A 21,399-nucleotide genomic window follows, 5' to 3' on the forward strand; every position below is an offset into this window, starting at 1 on the left:
GAATTCCGATCTCTGGGCTGAGCTCGTCATCAGAAGGCGGCAGGCAGCCTCCCTCCCCTCCACAGCAGCCAGCACTGTGATTGGTTCGGCCGGATGCCCTACCCACGTCATTTCTCTCTGTATGCTGCAGCATACAGAGAGCAGTGAGAGTGGGAGGTGTTACTCGAGGGCAGGGGGGAGCGGCTTGCCCACTATTCTTAATACAGTTAATACTGTCTGTTTGGACAGCCTCTCAGGCTGCCCAAACAGACAGTATTAACAAAAGTGGTCATGCCACTCCCCCCTGCCCTCGAGTAACACCGCCCACACAGGAACTTCTGCTTTCTCGCCGTGCGAGAAGGCAAGGCAGAAACAAATGGTAGTTATTATAGTAATAATAACTACCTTTGTTTGCCTTCTCGCACGGCGAGAAAGCAGGGGAGGTGGTGCCCAAACGCCCCCATGGACGAGCCGCCACTGGTTGTCCACCAAAATAATAGAAACAACTACGGACACTTCCAGAGTTATGAATAGTTAGTGCTTTAGCTATAAAGTGTGACATCCTATCGAAGTAATAGATTGAGAGGGAAATAATTTATCATTATAAAAATGACTCAAAAACACCCTTTATCTGTTCCTGAAGCTAACTATAAGAGACTGTGTATTAAAGCGACCAGTAGATAAAACTCTGACATAACCAAAAGATGCTGCTAACCTATAGAGGTGATATAGGCATCCATTTGGTGTTCTGGAATAGCCCAAGTTTCCTGGAACGAATTAATATTACACTGCTTAGTAAAACGAACCCAGTACTCATTGACCATTTGGAACGTACAATATTCTGGGAAAGGAGTTCTACCGTCCCCCTAAAATCAGGTTCTACAAACCCCTGTTATATCCGCAACAGGACTCTTGACAGATGTGTAGATGTTAATAGACCTGTGGACAGGAGCACTACAGTGGACAGACAGTCACTGGAGTCATGCAATTCCAAGGGAGTTGAGCAAGAAACAAATGCAAGGGCATGAGTAGCATGCGGTGTATTTTTATGAGCTATTTATAAAAATAGCAAGTGGTATAACTTTAACCCGAGGTCGGCGTCTGCTCCCACGGTCAATAAAATCAAACAATTGGTGCAACAGAGCATGAATTCTAAAATGAATCGCCACGCAATCACCTTGAGTCATTTTGAGTGAGGAACTCACCTAAAAAACGCGCCTCAGCATGTTTATTTCATCAAACCTTATGGGTCTACCCCGCAAATTTGATTGTTTCCAAATCATTGTTTTATTTTTTAGCTAATCATAACTTCCCTTTGTGGCTAAGTCAAAGAGGGCACATCAACAAGCACCATAACATAGGTAGTAGCTTGAGGGGGAGCTTTACTTTGTTTGAAATATTAGTAGAAATATTACTATCTGGCACAAGATCCATACAGCAATTCAGAGGCCCATTTTGATTGTGTGGATTTTTTTGGGTTGGTGATGTTTGAAAGGATAATACATGTTTAATACCAGGATTAGTATCCATATGACCCTTGGTAGAGGATACTTCATGCCCTATATATTCCTTTGAAACCAGGTACCACAGTTTTGCCGCTTTTGGCAGTTTTGCTGTTTTTCATGTTAAACATTTGTGTTCAAGCCCCACTGATGCTACCAAGGGCCTCATTTAGATTATAGCAGGCAGCCCTCCTTCTGTCAAGGTTGTGGTAGTCATTTCTTCATCACCGTAGCTGTATTATCTCTTGCCATATTTTGAGATATCCGCCTGCCCTGAGGAGATCTCTGTACCTTCAGAGAAGCCGCCTTCACAGTGGCACAAATGTTTGACGAGCGAATTCCATGTTTCAGACATCCCCATATCATATATTTTTGTTTTTATTAAAAAACAAACTCCAAAATTGGGAATTTGGTTTTGATAATAATAAAAACCTAATGATCATGACACCCTTAAAGTTTTCTCCGAGAATGATGGGGTCATTTCGATTTTTTTGCTCTTTGGGAACACTAGGCGTTTCCCTAGCGGCCTGACCAGAAAAATGAATATATTATACCTTCTGCTCTAAATAGGGCAGAAGGTCTGATATGGTACACCGATGGCCGCAGCATTTGGTGTAGGCTTCCTGCTGGAGGTAACGAGTTTATTAGTGAATGAAATTGGTATAGTAGCCATACCCATCCCAACTATTATTTTAATCATACCTGGGCTGGGGTACCTGTGAATAAGATTATTTCCTTTAGCTTTACTCCAAGGTATTCTTAGATATCTGGATCACAGTTCTATCCAGCTGAAGCTTTATTAAGAACTCCCTCCAAATGCTACTGAGTCCGCCCTGGTAGCACTATCTTACGAAGTGGGGTGAGATTACTGATGATAAAGCATACCTCAAACTGTTTGTGAGGACTTTTCATCCAGTCTGATTGGATTAGACTATGAGCATACGGGATATGACAAATTGATCAAACTGATAGTACCTATATGGTTACACCACCGTACTGTAGTGTTTGTGTGCACCTTGCGAAGCACACCTGCTGTATGTTACCTCGAAACTCAATAAACAAAAAAAAATAGCTTGGAACAGTCAAGCTCAAAAAAGATGGAATGGAATGCACAGCAAGTAATTAGCAGTGTTTCAGATTAATTTTCTTCCATGTTGCCTGGGGCGCAGTCATATGAAGCCCTCTCTAACCATCTCTTATCGGCTCTTCTCCTCCCACCACTCCAGGAAGTGATAATCTGATCAATATTTGGAACGTGGGGACGGGCGAGGCGCTCATCACCCTGGACGACATGCACCCCGACCTCATCTACAACGTGTGCTGGAACCACAACGGGAGCCTCATCTGCACGACCTGCAAGGACAAGAAGATCCGGATCATCGACCCCAGGAAGCAGGAAGCGGTGGCTGTGAGTAACTGCAGCCGTCTCTGTCACTGTCGTCACTTCCTCTCCCGGTCACTGGCTGTTATTCCCCTCTCTCCTGTCACTGCCACGCTTTCTGGCTCTCTCTTATTAGCACTGGTAATCTTTCTTTGCTATCACCCCTTATGCCACTTTTGCGCATTAACTTCCTCTTTTTCTCACTGTCTCCCTCTCTCTGTCTGACATTCAACTATCCGCCAATATTAGACGTACCGGGGCAGATTTACGTTTCCTGGCGCATCCCTGCAAATCAGCAGGGATGCGCCAGGAAGGATGCATGGCGCAAGTTTACCCTTGCGCCACCACAGATGCTCCACATTTACAAAGTGGCACATCATGGCGCAAGGATAAACAGATGCGTGTCGCATCTGCCGCGTAAGGTTGGCGCAGTGCTGGAATTGTGTCGCGGGCGCAACACAACTCCAGTACTGTTCCAACCTGGCCTATCGTCAACATGGTGCGTCACACCTTAGGCCTGTTTCAAGCAGGCGCAAGGTTTTGACGCAGCGGCGTCGGAAAAGTGACTGAGTGAAATCTTGTAGGTTTCACTCAGGCACTTTTCCGAGGCATTCCTGCGCCGGAACACCCCCCTTGCGCCGGAACACCCACATGAAACCTGACGCAGGTTTCATGTGGCGCAGGGCTTTACAACTTTACCCATCTCCCTAGATGCGTCACGTTGTAAATAGGGCGCAACGTGGCCCATGGTTTACGCCACTGCTGCGTCACAGAAGTGACGCAATGGCGGTGCAAATGTGGCGCAGGGGGCTCGTAAATCTGCCACACCGTCTCTATCAAGGGTTCTTTCTCTTTGTCTCTCCCTCTTATTATCTTTGTCCCTTCCACACTTCCTGTTTCTGTCTGCGCCAGTCCCTCTATGCCGCTCACCCACTCTCTCTCCTCTTCCTCTTTAGCTGTCTTTCTCTCGGCAGCTCTCCCTTTCCACACAAACCTCTTAATCCCGTCTCACTTTCCGTCTCCCCTTTTCTTCCCCTTTCACCCCCATTCATGTTGCTGTTACCTTCTTTGTCTTGTCTTTTCTCTGTGTCTATGTTTTGTACCGTCACCCTGAATCCCTCTTACTCGGATACCTTCTGTTGCTGCCTCTGTCTAAGCAATCTCATCCTCTCTCTCTTCTCTCTCTTTATTTCTCTAGTCTTCTCCTTTCGTTCTGCTATGATCTCTCTGGTTGACTTTATCTTTCTATACCTTTCATATCTATGGCTTTCTCTTACATGCCTCGAGGCCCTCCCTAAAGGTGGGCGAACCAACAAATGAACAGGGAGAGCCGAGCCAGAGCCAGCCTTGGGTCGGGCTTGGCTTTAAGAGCCCAGGCACAAGTCGAGCTCTGGAAATATTTGCCATGTAAACAAAACATGATAAAGTCTCTACAACATTTTTTAAAAAGCCACATTTCTTTAATATGCAGCAGTGCTGACATTATTAAGTCACATTATAGATTCGTTGAGTGATAATGAAGAAAAAGGGGATTGATGATACAAACTATTTGCCTAAGATCAGAGTTTGGTTAAGCAGAGAAGCTGGAATTAATTCTAGGTGTTCTGGTTTCACTTTGTACAAATCAGCCAGTAAATGGGCATCTATTTGTCTATCTTTTTCACCTCAAAGGTTGATACTTTGTTTTTAACTTGTGCACAAGAGTAGATCGAGGGCGTCAGGCAGAAGCCACATGACATTTCGGCTGGTTTTGGGCTCAAGGTTCCAGGAGGACCGCGAGCTGAGCCAGAACCCAGCATCTGGCTCGACCTTTAAGTGGCTCACCCACCTCTAGCCTTCTCTTTGCATATCTACCATCTCTTTCTTTGTCTCGCACTTTCTCTTTCTTGACTTCACTCTGTTCTTTCTTTCCCTTCCTTTCTCTCCTCGTCTATTCTTTTACTCGCTGTTAGACATTGTATCTCTCTCTTGATTATTCCTCTTTCTTTCGGTCTCTGTCACTTTCTCTTTCTTTGTCTCTCTCCTACTTGGTCTTGTCTCAATTTTGTTTCGATATATAGAAAACCCATACATTGTGTATTGAATGCATGCTGTGCATGGTGAGCCAATGAACAGGTCTTGTTTGGAAATCAGAGCCTGTGTTAGGAAGGTGAAGCAGATATGACCTTGTTACTGCTTTTCATGAAGCTCTGCAAGGCCCATCGATCCAGGGGAGGAAGGCATGTCTATGATGTGAGTCCCATCTCTCTTTCGCCTTTCAGGCATCCATAGAAAGGAAACCATGTCTATACTTCCAGGCCCATTGATCTATCCCCTTCCAGGCATCTGCCCAAAAAGGACATGTCACCAAAGACCCATGAGGCATTCTCTCCCAGGAATCCATAGAAGAACGTCATTTCTCCAAAGGCCCTAGATTTGCCCCTCCCAGGCATCTGCACAAGGACATGCCATAATGCAAGGCACCTTCAGGTATCCCCTCTCAAGCATTCACAGCAAGAAACCATGTGCACAAAGCATGGCCCTTTGATGTATCCAGTCCCACTACCTAGCATTGCCCCATCACTCCATCGCCTTCAATACACCACGGAAGAGCATCATGACCGTATACCACACAGGTTGTGCCCCCCTGTATACATCCGCATGGCACAAAGGCACTGATGGCACTGTATGGACCCCTTTGATTCCTCTCTGCCAGGGATTACACTGAGGAGGAACCGCCATGAAAACCCTGGCGGAAAGGAAACTCTTAATGTGCTTGGTGGGACTGTGGCTGTCCCACCAGGCATATAGATGCCTCTACACTCCTGCAACAGTTCCCTGGCAGCTGCGACGGGGCTGTTGCAGTCCAACCACCTGAATCATAATAAGGCAGTCGGGAGACCACCACCACTGTGCACCGTGAGTCTGGCAGTCCGTTGACTCGTAATCGGGCCACAGTGCTCAATGTGCGTCAAAGTTACACTTCGGAAGGCTTCTGATGGGCCTTTGCACCATCTCTGCCACTTTGAGCACCCGTTTATGAGCAGGAACATCCTTTGGTTGGAGTTAGTTATTCTTACTTTAGATGCGGCTTCTGGCTCCTTTCCTCTGGTGGTGTCTCCCGCATGACACCACCACATAGACCGCTTCTCTTCCTCTGGAGTCAGCACTAGCATTGGCCTCCGGTACACTGCATCCCAACATCTAGTACCCAGTATTACCCCATCTATGGTGTAGGGTTCCCTTATTCTGCTGTAGAGACCAACATTACCAACTCCCAACATTATCCTCTCTTTGGTTTGTATATTTATGCTGAGACACATACCTCCCTCAAGACACACATGCACACACACTGGATCTCTCATCTTGAAAAGCCAGCTAATGTGACTCTCCTTAAGTTTTGTGGTTTTATTACCCAGAATCTATTTGCCTTCATGCCTATAGTTGTTGTCAGAGTAGGACTGCGGTAATCTGATCTGTCATTTCATCGCCATACCTCCAAAGTCAAGGAAATCGCATGATGGTCCTACGAGCCACTTCGGCTCTGGTGCTGTGTCACTGATCGCATACTAACGTGATATGTGTCTGTGTCTCTGTCTGTGTTTACCTGTTGTGGTGCCACTAATCTGCTAACCAATCGCATTAGGAGAAAGAGAGGCCACATGAAGGAGCTCGTCCGGTCAGGGCCGTCTTTATATCCGATGGCAAAATCTTCACCACCGGTTTCAGCAGGATGAGCGAACGCCAACTTGCTCTGTGGGATCCGGTATGACAAGGTGTTTTCTACGCTCTTATCTATTAATATTCATGGGTGTTGTGTATGTCAAAAGGTTCCACAAGCAGAGAACTTAAGGCGAAACCAGATGCCGCGTGCCATGTGCCTCCATCACTCCCTTCCAGTAATTCTATTCTTCCCAGCAGCCCAGGGCCCTCTTGATCTGTGATTGGTGGAACAGCCATCTTAAAGACCCCTGATGCCATGGGGGCGGCACAATCAAAATGCCAAAGGTCTACAACTGAGTGCAGTGCACATGCTGTGCACATCCCTCTGCCTGGTCTGCCAACAAAAAAACTGTTGGTTTGTTGCTTCACTTTTCATAAAGTTAAAAAAAACATAAATTTGAATCCTCAAAACATTACTGTGGTATTAAAATGTGCACCAGTGTAATCATAAAATAGTTACTCTTTCTTATCACAAATTCACCATTCAACCACTCCATGGCACAGCTTAATTAGTTGATGAACAAGAGGAAAAATCATACCCGCCATCTTGGTTTCCTCATAGCGTTGTCTGCTTGCGGATCCTTGCCACAGAGTTTAAGAATGCCCCTGTTGCATCGCCATGTCCAGGTAACAGGAAAAGGATATGTTTATCAAAGTCGATACTGAATGTAGGTGGTAAATTTGGGCAAGTGGTCCAGTGGAATGCATTGTTGACCTCAACAATCGGGTGTGATTCATACATCTGCAAACTGTTAACTTATCTCCTTTCCCAATCTTCAGTTTGTTGGGGTGGCTATTAAATTACCCCATGGGCAATCAGCTGAAACCCCTTAACCTTCCTCAAATTGTTCAATCTTCTTTTACAGAAATGGCTGGGAACATTGGTCTTCATATAACTCATTTGGGCCCCTGAATCTGGTGGCGATAGCAGAAGAGTGCACGAGTGTCCCTTTTGTAGGACGGCTCCCCTCACCTGCCAATAGGTGGCGTACTTCATCATAGAGTATCCTCCTTGCAATGTGAACCTGGTCAAAAACCTGGCTACAACCCCCCCCCCCCCCCCCCCCTCCTCCCCTCTGAGAGGCAGGAGCTCAGGGATGTTGTAATGTAGAATTAGAGGTATAATAAAACCTATAGATGAGCAGGGTGTGGTGAAGGGTGTGCAAGGTTTGGCGGGAAGTGTTTGTTAAATAAAACTAGCTCCGAGGACACCATAGACTTTATTGTGGCATCCCAGGGTTAGGAATTAGAGCAAAATCTACAGCAGGAGTGTATTAAACCTGTCATAGTACTGTGATGATCGACATGTTTCAGCTTAATACCTTCTGTGGAGATATGTCATCTAGGACAATGCATAGACATACACATTCATAAAAAGATATACTAGACCAGTGGTTGGAGTGGACATTGGTCTTCAGTCAGAGTCATGAGCTCAACAGGAGACATATTTTGCTCTGTTTTTCATTAGAAATACAGTCCCCTATTTTGAATTGTGAAATTATACAAATTGCTTTTAAAATGCTTAGGTAATTTTCCCATTTCAGTCCTCGTCCCACAACCAGAGCACACTCTCCAACACATGGCTCTAAACACTGCTGCACATGGTCACATTTATATAAATATCTTGTTACAAGGGCTTGACCTAGTTAGCCCTTCTGACTAAGGATGGGGTGATTTGCTGTTACATTTATGAGTATATTGTTCCTACATGTACATTGTAATCTACAGCATAATTGGAGGAAGGGCTTCTCCCCTGATCGATGTTGTGTCTTCATAGTCGCAGGTAGCACACCGGGCACCACGGAAAAAGAGGGGTGGGAGTCCATGCTACAATTCACTGGAGTGAGCCCCCCTGACCAATGGAATGCTGGGATTGACAGATGATAACATTAACACGCATGCATTCTGGACTTCCTGTGACCTGGGACGCGGTGCAGCACGTGGCCAATTCTGCCCCGGACGCCTGAGTGGGGCATCTCTGTGTTTTCCTCGTATTTTGTAACTGCAAATAACTCGTCTTCCTCCCCTAGGAGAAGTTTGCCCCCCACGACGGGATGCGGCCGATGAGGGCTATCTTCACCCGAGATGGAAACATCTTTACCACAGGCTTCAGTCGAATGAGTCAGAGGGAGCTGGGCCTCTGGGACCCGGTAAAAGGGCGGGGCACGGCAGGGGGTGTGCGCGCCATTGTCACCTTCAGGGCCCTGCAGTGTCAGCCCCCCAGAGGGCTCTGTTGTAGGATCTTGCTTGTTCTTGTTTTATGGATACATAATAAGTGCAAACCACACACTTCAAAATATAACATACAGTCAATCATACTATAATTTGATTATTACATTATTATCGCTGCAGTGAAGGATGTTGAAAGGATAGCAAGGAAACAGAACTAAACAATGTATTGAAACCATAAAACCTCTGTGGATAACACATATCAATTAGAACAGGGCAGCTCCTAAAATTCACCCCAGAGTCTATCAAATGTAGCAATTCCACCCAGGGAATGATGATACAGATTTTATTTCAAAGTTATTAGAACCATCACTTGACTTCATTAACTGTCCATTTGATTTCTATCTTTTCGATAACCTAGAATCAGTCTTTCACCAATCGGGCCCACTGTAGCTACTTTACGTCTTTACATGGGAGATCCAGGCGAATGGTGTTGGTACAACGCCCACAGTGTAAATGCTATGACCCGGTAAAATAGAGTTTACGGAAATGTTCCATATCATAATGACCCAATTTTAAATTTACTAAGGGGTGCCGGATGTTCCATAATCTTTTTTTGTCTTACACTTCTATATCTGTCCCTGTGGATGAAGATCTGTCCAAAATAGCTCTCAGTGTATCCCAGTGCCTGTCAATGGGGTGAACCACTGTCCCAACCACTCCTCATCCCCATCCAGTACTGATTACTGCCACTAATAATAAGGTCCTAACAATTCTCGTCTCTCCCAAGTACCTGTCACTAGGGTAAATGTCTGTCTCTTGACACTCCTTATCTCCACCAAGAGTGTAGCCTTGGGAGGGATATTCTTCTTTCTTTTTTTTTGCAGTTTCATATAGTGCGAACTTGACCCGAATGTACATGCGCGCTTTGCATGAGCACCAGCTACATTACAGATGGACACATTCAATACAAGCACACATTAATTTTTGGTAGGCAGATTATGTGATTTGCCCAGAATCACAGGATGTTGAGCCTCAGTTTCAAGGTCGCCAGCTTTGGTCGTTACGACACATCCTCTCCCCTATTATTTGTGATCCTTTCTCAATGGCTATCATTGAGGAGGCACTTCTGCTCCGTGCTTGTGTCTGGGGGCCATCATCTGTCCCAAACACACTTTATCAATATCACCTCTTGGTTTTCCCCGCTAGGGGTAAAGACGGATCCTGCACACTCCGTATCTTCTTCCAGTGCTTGCTACTCAGGATGAAACTCTGTTCCTGGCCTTACTCATGCTCTGCTAGTGTCAGTCACTGAGCTGTAAACTCTTGCTGCTTAGATCCCTCGCCAACACCTGGCAGTGGGGTATGAAGGCATATTCCTCACAATAGCATCGGAATATTACATAATACAATCATTTGAATAACAGAAACTTGAAAACATTTGCAATTATTGAAACTATTTTTTAAGGCTTCAAAACTGCCCTACCTTGGCTACAAACGCATAACGTTTTAATTTTGGTGCTGAACAATGAGGTTGGTAATTTGCACTGGAAGTGGAAATGCACTAAGATATTGGTGAAGTGCCAGTAGGTAAAAAACGAATGAATACCGTAGTTAAACATGTAGCAAACATTTGCAAAGCCAGTGCAGCAGTTTTTTTTCTAAGCAAGAGAGTTGGATTCTAGTGAGGCAACTTTATCTGTGTTGCAACCAGCTGTCTCAGAAATAAAGTCCTATACTCAAGTAACATCTAGGACTATAACAATATGGAAGCTGGGGTAGGAGCTCTATCCTAAACAGCCTGCATTGCCAGAGTTAAGCTGTAGCCTCAAAGAAAACCATTATAAAAGAGAGTCAGATGATGAAGTTTGCGTTGGAAGGTAACAACCTAAAGGACATACATTGCGCAATGTTGTGTAGTAGATACTTTTAGCAAAGGCAAAGTATTTTCGTTGCTTCCTTAGAAAAGACCAACTGTGTGCACCTTTTTTTTGTAAAGGAAACACAACATAAATGTGACATGTTATTGTGACAGCAAAGTGAACCAAATGGATGTGTGAGGACATCTTAAGAAGTGCACTGTTCCTTAATGATAGGGTACAGAATGCAAACAGCAAGTATTTTGTAAGCAACAAAGCCACAAATCAGCAATTATAAAGCTGTTATGTTATTGAAGTGGATGCATCAAAGAAAAACGCTATGTCTCAAGCTACATGTCACTTCTGAAGTCTAAAATAAGGACCACTTGATGGACCCATCACTAAAGCTTACTGGCAACAACGATGGGACAATGGAACCATCCTCAAAATGCCATGGTCTTTATGGTAGCCCATTTAAGCAACAGCAAAGCATGAAATACACATGGAAACAATGGGTATGGGGGCCTGACCCAAAGCCCACTTTCTCTCTGTACATATTTTTATTACATATTTTTGAAGGAATTATAAAATGAGATTGCCAAGATTCAAAAACTGAATAGCATTGGCAAAGACAAAAGTCTTGAGTGGAATGTGCTGATGTGTGCAGTGCAGGAAAGGCTGATTGAGAGGACCATAGTTGTAAAGTAGTCCCTCATGCAGTTCAGCATGAGCAATGGAGTGTAGGTAGAAGGACACATCCAAACAAAAATAACATTAAGTGACAAACATATAATCCTGTGGGCTGAGCCCAAACGTTATTGTCAAAGTCTCAAGCAAAGGGCCCAAAGAGGCTGATTGAAGTAAGTCAGTGGTTGAAAGGTGGAGACTCAAAGCCCACTATCCATATGTTGTTAGTAATATGTCTGACAGCTGTGCTATCAAAATTCAAACTAAAAAAGAAAAGGAGGAGCATTGTGGAAGGGAGTTTCTCCCTGTCATTCAAAGAAATGGCACATGAATAAAGAAAACACTGACCGCTCTCCTCCCAAAAATCACAAAACAGTAATTTACATTGCTACATTTTCATAATAATTTCATGATTAATGTAACAACACAAGAATGTCTATATACAATGTCCTTATTATGGTGCTGGCTTGATCTTTGCATGTTCTGGGGCAAAATACTTGTCCTGAATTGTAGTGAGCGGGTACGTCCAACCTTTTCTAAGGAGTTTCTCTCCCATATTCTTTCCCATAAACAATAGTGAAAAGAACAGGATGTAATAGAGCATTGAAGCACAACATTTCACATAAATATGCTAAAATGCCATAGGTTTGAAAGAAAATTAGTTAAATATTCAAATTCTGTCATGATGTGTCAAACCACCGAAACCTGATGCTCCCTGGGAGTTGACCCCATTTTCCAAATGTGCTATTTGTGCCCTCATATGTCAAAATTAACCTCCAATGTGCCGAGGTACACATTTTGCCATGCGGGCCCCATGTGCCAAGGGTGCCCCCAATGTGCCAAACCAGAAATGTGCCATTAATATTGTGCATGCCATAGGTGACCATTATTTAAAAAAATACCTCTGTATGCCAGGGTCTGAATTTGTCGTAGTTGCCACCCTCACATATGTCAGGTTGTACTCGGTTATGCCAGGAATCACTTCCAATGTGGTAGCACCAACATTTTGCCACAGGTGCGCCCATGCTAAGAATTTCTTCAAGTATGGCATAATTTTTCCATGAGCATCCAATACGTAATATGTACATCTAGTGTGCCAGTGAAAGTATTTTTACCATGGATGCTATTATGCCAAGAATTGATGCCAGTGTCTGTATTTTGCCACAGATGTCTGTAATGTTAAGAATTGCCTCCAGTATGGCAGTGCCAGTACTTTGCCAGGGGTGTTTCAAGAATTATTTTCACCATGCCAAGCCAATGACAGACTCACACGCACAACACCACATTATCAGTCATATTCATTCACACTCTCTAACAATCTCTTACACAAATTATTTCTTACTTGCTGTCCCTCTTAATCTCACCAACTCAATGTCGCTCACTTTGACTCACTCATACTTACTGACACTCAATATTACACACTCTCACTCGCTATCTACCTATGCCTGTCACTTTCACTCATTCACACATGCTTTCACATAGATACACAGGCTCACATATACACACACATGCTCCCAAATACACATGCTCTCTCACACACAAATACACTCTCACTTGCAGCCATGCGCACAACATTCATTCAAAGGCAGTTTTTTACTTACCTAAGCTGGCACCAAAGTCACGTTCCTCCTAATTGTGCACCAGTTTTTATTACACCAATAGTGAATCATATGTTAACACCCATTCAATATGGAAACGAAGCACTGTGTCTCCAAGAGTCCAGAGCCTATTCATCTGCTGACAATTACTCTGTGACATTACCTCCTCATGCATGGTGGCTAAATATGGACATAATGGTGCGTCCAATGACGTAATCTTGCTACATTATCTATTTCCATGCCCCATCACGAAGAGGTGCACTCAGCGATCAATAAAAGTATGCAAATCAATTGAGACTTCTGACAATGATGTCATGTACCCTGATGGTTGAGAGCTGGGTGTCTGTATGTAGGAATCATTCCCACAACTGGACAACATCCAGCTGCTCGATCAGAATCCCTGGTCGTTCGTCTGCCTAGCGGGCTGGCGCGGTGAAGTAGCAGCATAACCGACACTGCCCTAATGTAGAAAACAAGCAAGGTAAACAAATACATGCATAAATAAACGAATAAACATCGTACCAAAGGCCTACCAAACAAGTGAACGTCCATCCCTTACTACCACATCCAACAGGTCACTCTGCTGACAATGGCGCCACACCCTGTCTCCTGGTTGCAGTGCTGTGTGTTTGCATGGGTGGGAAGCGCTGGCTTGAGAACAGTGCATGATGGGAGTGAAGGTGGGTCACTGATGGTAAATTTATTGTAATGCAATTGACCTCTAAACTCAGTATATCATGATTAATAAAGACCATCAGTATGTATTTGCTCTAGTAATTCTCATTAAGGCTACCAGGTGACCGCATTTCAACAGAATACCATCAACATCCCAGGTGTATCAAAAACAAACTACTATAATAACCACAATGCAGGACTTCATACTTTTTTATGTGATGACAAAATAGGAGGTGACGTATACATAGTACATAAACTGTGTGAATCACATACACTGTCAGACTTGGAAAGCCTATGCATTATATTACACTAGTTTTATGCTTTTATTAGCCTAATAAAAGAGTTTCAGGACCTAGAGAGGGTAAAAGTAAGGCTAGTAAAAGAGAAGCATAACTCTAGACATTCACTGCAGTATTCAGCAGAAAAACCCATGTAATGAAATTACCATCCAGTGCGAATACAAGGGGGTATCATGTGTGGTATTGTGCTAGTTGTTATTTTCTCTCCTTTTGGCTTTTTAGGGCTGATATTGAATTTATGTTGAATGTGCAACAGGGTTCCTAATGTCAGAAGATGAATTGTTCTCTTCTTTGCTACATCTCATCGGAACCAGCTAATAACAAGAGTAAAGGCATAGTTTGTGGCTTATCAACCCAATTCTGTAATGCTTGCACAAAAGCTGCCACACTGACAAAAGCCATTCAAGGGAGAAGTCAGTGGGACAATTTGCAACGTTTCTTTCTATTGAACATTGAGGAGTAGTTGCCACATAAGAAAGGACTAAGTCACACCTTCTTGGACAAAAGCCTTTGTGAATAGCTAGTGAAAGAAAGGGGAATCACTGAAACCCTCACCAATCGTCTTCTGTATCTAATGATTTTAAATTAGTGCAAATCCGCTAGGATATTAGGACCGCTTGTTGACGGTGCCCTATGCTGTCTGTTGAATAGTAGACCTATCAGACACTGTACTCAAGTCTGCAAGTCAGAGAAAGCCAGTGCTTTAGGGTGGAGTGGGTGTCTGGTATGCAAAGGGTATGCAGTTACCTTGCTTTGCTTTTGTGCAGAGCAATCCCTTAACTTAGTATTCACTGCAGACACTAAAAGAGACTCAAGAATTCATTTGCTACTAACAGATGTCTTTGATGTGGGATCAGCACTGGTTTCTAAAATGCTACTGTTGTCCTTTTTTTTTCTTTTTGAGCATAGACTAACTTTGAAGAGCCTATCGCCCTGCAAGAAATGGATACCAGCAATGGCATCCTACTGCCATTCTATGATGCAGATTCCAATATAGTCTACTTGTGTGGAAAGGTAAAGCATGGCCATGACAAAGCAGTGCAGAAGTGCTTATAGGGAAATAATGCATCTGAAAAGAGAGCTTGAAATTCAAATATATGTATCTGTGTGCAATTGGGTGCACTTATAGGGAGGTTTCTTTCTATCAAAACTGTTTTTACAGTGGAAGTTTTGCATGGAGTTTGAAGCATATTGTTGGGCAAATCAGGTCAGATTGTCAGTATGCACAGGTTTTTGATAGGCAGTGAAAGATAATTCCGCCTTTATTCTGCCTGTGGAATGTAAATGTAAATGTATTGTATTTATATAGCGCACTTCTACCCGGAGGCCTCATAGCGCTGTGGAACCCATCCTGGCTTTCCTGTGAAATGTCCACTCCTGGGCACCCCCAAGGTGAAGCCAGGCATCCAAGTGCTGCTGGGGCTGTTGTGGAGATTAAGCAAGCTATTGCCCAGAGTCACAGAGTGGGACCCATGATTAGACTAGGCACCGAGGCGAGAATGATCAGGTCTGGTGAAATTGAGTCCAAGACCCGCTGAGGCGGGGAATTGAACCCTGGTCCCGGGCCAGACCTCTGCATCAGGGTCTGCCGCTCTAACCATTGAGCCACGCTTCTCCAATGAATAGAGGTCAGTGTATTAACCCCTTAATTGCTGCCGTCGGCCAACGGTCGTCACGGCCACTACCTCCCCAGTGCTGCGCACGACCGTTGGACGTCCATTCAGCACTAGTTCCAATGGACAGCGCAGCACTGGGGAGGTTTATTTACAAGCTCTAAAGGGGTTAATGAAGGCACATGAAGTACATCATAGGGAGAGAGGATCAAAAGACATGTAGGTGTGATAATTTACCATTTATTCTGTACATGCCATAGGTGATCATTATTTAAATTGAAATACAAGAGGTCAGTTTGTTGAAGCAAGGAGGAGAAATTGTGTGGGGGGCAGCACTTCAATTTGTGGTTTGAGGTTGGGCTGTTTTGTGTGTATCTAGAGAAGAGTTCACAGACAGTGGAGGGTGGAGAAAGGCTTGGAAGGATGATGGATACAAATCTGCATAGAGTGGAGGGAACATCAATGTGTGTAGGGGAGATATATCACTATAATCATAGAGGGAACGATTAGTGGGTGTATGATGTGGAGAAGCAGATGTGCGGAGGAGAGAGAGGTTGGTATGTCCATAGAGATGAACATCTCATTGTGTACATGGCGGAGGAGGTAGAGTGGAAGGAAGGTAACTGTTTTGAGGGGTTTCAGTGTGGGAAGAGAGGAAAGAGAAATGTGAGGCAGGAAGGTCAGTCTCTGGAGGAAGGAGGGGAATATGCATTTCAGAGCTACCATAGAACTAGAAGGAAACAGAAACAGGCATCTTGTATTTCAAAGGCAATGAACACTCACGTTTTCAGCATTTGTAGGGCTTTACACTGTTGAAAAAAGGTGGAGCACAAGACCTTGGAGGACATTCTCCATCGTAAGAGGGGGATGAGTGGTACAAATAAAGCTTGTCAATGGCAAATTAATTTATTTTTCAAAACTGGTCAATGATCTCTTGTCCTATCAGAAGCATCACACAAACATCTTGTCTTCTTTCCGCAGGGTGACAGCAGCATCCGGTATTTTGAGATCACAGATGAGGCGCCTTATGTGCATTATTTGAGCACATATAGCAGTAAGGAACCCCAAAGAGGGATGGGATTCATGCCAAAGCGGGGTCTGGATGTCAGCAAATGTGAGATTGCAAGGTCAGCCAGCCCATACTGTGAGAGCTTTGCAACACAATCCACATCAACAAGTTCTGCATATTTTAAGTGGTGCATAGAAGATACAAAACTAGGCCCACAGAAGAAATGAAGGTTTTTACACTTTTGGGATATTGCATTCTCTTTTATTTTAATATTGAAGGATACACTTAGGGCAGGCAAAAAAGTCAGCAGTGTAGTAGCAGGAAAATACACAGGAACACCCGTGGAACCTGTAGTTGTGGAATATGAGACCTTATTTGAAATAAATTATAGAAAATAACATCATCATCAAACTCAAAATTGACAGGTGGCCATGGCTTCTTGTCTACACTGTACAGCCTGACAGAGGCCCAACCTCCATTACCACACCTCTTCTGGGCCCTGGCCTTCTCTCGGTTCACATCCCATTGGAATATTCTCTTGCCATCATGACTGCCACTTCTGACGATTTCACAGCCAAAACTGACACCACCAAATAGCACGACTCTGCAACACAATCCGTGTAAGATTTTTTGGATGAGTCAACGCTCTGCCTCAATATGTTTGTTTTATGGAGTCTGCATTCCTCTAGGACTATGCGTTTATTAAAGAGTACACGCTCAGATTTTTACAGTTGTAGTAATCCTAACCCTAATATGGCAACATGTTATGTTATCTTAAAATTTTTCCAAAGCGCTCGAATACCCACAGGTGCCTTGACTCTGTTTGAGTGGCAGTCAGGTGAGGGTATTATGTGCTGTGAGTAATTATGCACCTAAGAATTGAAAAGCCAGGTTTTTATTAGCTTCCTGAAGCCCAACAGTGTTGGAGCTACCTTGATGTTTATAGGTAGACTGTTCCACAGGGCAGGGGCTTCGGTGGTAAAACAACTGCCTCCCCATTTTAGTCTCTTTTACCTGGAACAGAGCATTGTCATGGTATTTTTAGAGCAAAGTTCTCTATATGGAACATACCATAAAAGGGATTTTTTTAAATAACAAGGACCTACATCGTGCAGGGCTTTGAAAGTAAGGCATAATAATGCCTTAAATTTGATATGGTTTGCAACCGTCAGCCAATTCAATTCCTTAATGGCCGATGAAACTGGGTGGAATTTGGGCCGGTCGAAGACAAGCCTGGCAGTGGCATTCTGCATACTCTGAAGTTTCTTCATATGTTGTTTTCGAAGTTTGGCAAGAAGACCATTACAGTAGTCCAATTTCGATAAGATTAATAAAGAGACAGCAGTTTTTCTGGTGGTTAGAGGGATAAATGGAAGAATCTTTTTTAATGATCCTTAGGGTATTAAAGCTGGCTTAGACAACCAAGCTGATGTGTTCATTAAAACTTAAATTGTCGTCTATTATTACGCCCAGATTACATGCTTTTTGTACAGGAGTGGGAAGAGTTTCCATCTCTGTTGGCCAGCAAGTCGGGTTCCAAAAAGAGGGTTTATTGCCAAAGAGTATAACCTCAGTTTTCTCAGCATTTAGTTTGAGACAGTGCGTTTCCATCCAGCCACTGACTGCTCTCATACAGTTGTGGAACTGAGAGGAAGTTGCATCTGTGTTGTTCGAGGCTGCCACCACAATTTGGGTGTTGTCTGCATAAGACGTAGGGGAAAAACCAAAAGATATAATCAGAGGGGCTAGTTCTGAAACATAAACATTAAAAAGCAGAGGACTCAATGATGATCCCTGTGGAACCCCACAAGGGAATAAAACGGAATCAGAAGAAAAATTCTCCAACATAACTGAATGGTTTCTGTTAGTCAGGAAAGATTGGAGTAGAGCCAATGCTTTGTCGACAATACCCAATTTACTGAGACGGTTGACCAGAGTGACATGGTCAACCGTATCAAAGGCCGCTGACAAATCCAAAAGGATAAGTGCTACAGAGCCCCCTTTATCCAGGATGGTTCTTAGCTCATCTGTTGTTTTTATTGGAGCCATCTCGGTGCTGTGTTCGGCCCTAAAGCCGAACTGAGAAGGATCCAACAGATGATTATCCAGAATAATAAACTTTGATAGTTGTATGTTTATCAGTTTTTCCACCAGTTTGGTAACCTGGAGATGCGATGGTAATTAGCTGAGTTATCCGGGTCTAAGTTTGTCTTCTTTAAGAGCGGTAGGATGGAAGCCCTTTTCCAAAGATCAGGAAAGATACCTGTGCTGAACATCCCATTAAAGATGTCGGCTAAAGGTGTAGCATTGAGAACTGGAATTTGTTTTAATACCAAAGGAGGGCATGGGTCAAATGGTGATCCTGACTTAATGGAATTGTTTAGCTTTAGGACTTCATCCGAAGTGTTGACTGTGAATTGTTTAAGTTTGGCAGAACAACTGTTGTTATCTACATCAAGGGCATTTATGTAGCCTTTGCTAATCGGAAGGTCACTGGAGATAGAAAATTTGATATATATTAATTCCACTTTATGACAAAAATGTGAGGCAATTTCTTTACAAAAAGATTGACTGATGTTATTACTTTTAATCTCAGGGAGCTTAGTCAATTTATTCATGACCATGAAGAGTTCTTCAGCCCAATGTTTCGAAGCTTCTATTTGCTGAGTGAAAAAAGATGATTTGTTTTAGATAATGGCTACTTTGTAGTCGGCCAGGGTGTATTGTACAACCCACTGGCATCATAACTCATTTCACGTCCCTGTGAATTGCACTCTCATTTTCCAATGGAACTACTTAATGCATATTCTCTCCAACCTCCACATGATGACATCACAATCCAGAGACCATCTTAAATTACTTTAAAGCATGATGTGTGGAAGGGGGGTCTCCGTCTTCACACCACTCTTAATAACACTATTTGGATAAGAGGGATTTTGTTAGGTTTACAATCTAATGAATGTACAGTACATTGTCACAATGTAAGCCAAGTTTAAGCTTCAGTCTACATTGTATTGGATTAGACTATATTTCAGACCAAATGTTAAAATAAACAATTATGTTTCATTGATTTTATATTTCTCACTTACAAATGTTTAATATTTTCAGATTTCTATCATGACGCCCATTATATTCTTGTTGTTCATTTCTTTGTTATGATAACTTTTCTTCCCTAGAGGTATGTGATGTGCTTTTTCACCAACCAACAAGTGTTTCATCCTCTTGTGGTGCACAGACTTAAGGCTTTCTCAATGCTATTGGTAAATTTATGGGCATGAAAATTTAGGGTCACATGAAGCAAAAGTATCTTTATCCTCAATACGCTGATTTACCCAGGCACAACTTATTGGGTTTTGGTGAATCACTGTAAATCAGGGCGCACTGCACACCAGGAACAGATTTGTGTGATGTGCTATAGTGATATAGAGCATCAAGGAAGCGGATAATGTTAGGCATAGCCAAGAATTGAAAAGATGGAGAGCAATACTAGTATAGATAAAGGAAATAAGGGCTTGTGATTTTCAGAGAAGTTTCATAGTTGCATGAGGGGAAGGTAGAAAATTGCAGAAAGAGCTATATCAAATAGTGGGAACCATTTATGTTTCATAATTATAGAGGGAGAGTTTATATGTTACTCTTTCCTGAATCAAAGATTGAGGTAAATTGGGGAATGTTACTTTAGTATTTTCACAACTTTAATAGTCTGGGAATAAAAGAAACTTTGGCAAGGGAGGAGTGAGAAAAAAAGGTTGTCTGATTGTACGTGTTTGTTGCTGATGACTGATTTACCACATTGCTTATAGCCAGGCCCGGACTGGCCGTTGCAGGCACCGGGCAATCCCCCGGTCGGCCGCATGGGTGGGGGCCGGTTTTGGGCCCCAAGGGGCCGTTTTTGTAACAGGGCCGTTTTTTGCAGCATAGCTGCAAAAACGGCCCTGTAACAAAATCGAACGAAAACCGGCCCTGGCAAAGAGTGCGGTCGCACCCCCAGGGTAGAGGGGGGGCCGGCTGAGCACTTTGCCAGGGCCGATTTCGGTTCCCAGTCCGGCCCTGCTTATAGCGTTTGGTTGCTCCACATAATATTCAAGACAGTAGTGTTCCTGTATGGTGGTGCCTTCCGACTAAATATTCAAGCATTTATGGACTTACTACTATGTCTAGGCCCGGCCCCCAGAGGAAGAGTCAGCACAAGTCGTGCTGTACACACGGTCTCCATTACCATTTTTTCATTCTAGGTCCTGAAGAAAGCCCACTTAATACTGAATGTAATCTACATTCATTTGGCACATATGAATTTTACAAACGATTGATAACTTAATGCTTTTGTTTTGCTGTAATTGGAAATCCTTGGACACTAAAAAAGATTACACCTATTCTCCGACAGAAATGGCCCACATTTATCCTGAACTACTGCAGACATGCGTATGTATCTATCTATATAAGCAGAAATAATAGATGTAATATTTACAGTTGCTTGTTAGAAGTTAAACATATAGTCATATGACATAAATTTGATGACAAACAACAACTATGAAACCTAAAATAAATGTTTAGTGGGTGTTACATGAATCCACAACATTCTACAATATGCTGTGAACAGATATAATTGTATTACAGTTGGTAATAAAGGAAGTATATAACCAGGACATTTTCTAGATGAATAACCTGAAAAGTGACTAGCTTGTTAAACATTGGTGAAGCCATCTTATTTCCTTTCATATCACACACTGAAATGAAATTAAATTAAATAGGGATTTATAAAGCGCATGGCTGCCCTTGAGCGTCCCAGCGCTAATGACAAGGTAGTGGCAGAGGAGGAAAGATCAGGGAAAGAGACAAGTTTTTAGACCCTTGCGGAACGTGAGATGATTGGGTTCCGCTCGCAGGGTAAGGGGGAGAGAGTTCCACAGTTTGGGAGCGATGAAG

At 43.3% G+C, this 21,399-nt stretch overlaps 1 protein-coding gene across 2 annotated transcripts in view; it reads left to right on the top strand.

Annotated features, from left to right (window-relative positions):
- Positions 1 to 21,399, top strand: part of CORO6 (coronin 6) — a 427,480-nt gene that overhangs the window by 371,414 nt on the left and 34,667 nt on the right. The window contains exons 5-8 of one of the 2 annotated variants that reach the window (XM_078680034.1): positions 2,708 to 2,889; positions 6,488 to 6,607; positions 14,761 to 14,865; positions 16,446 to 16,591. In XM_078680034.1, the coding sequence (XP_078536160.1) occupies positions 2,708 to 2,889; positions 6,488 to 6,607; positions 14,761 to 14,865; positions 16,446 to 16,591 (553 nt within the window). Of the gene's footprint in view, positions 1 to 2,707; positions 2,890 to 6,487; positions 6,608 to 8,594; positions 8,715 to 14,760; positions 14,866 to 16,445; positions 16,592 to 21,399 lie in introns of both variants that reach the window. The other variant, XM_078680035.1, reaches the window with a different exon arrangement.

Source organism: Lissotriton helveticus, chromosome 3_1 (genome assembly GCF_964261635.1).
Source record: "Lissotriton helveticus chromosome 3_1, aLisHel1.1, whole genome shotgun sequence".
Classification (NCBI taxonomy): domain Eukaryota; kingdom Metazoa; phylum Chordata; class Amphibia; order Caudata; family Salamandridae; genus Lissotriton; species Lissotriton helveticus.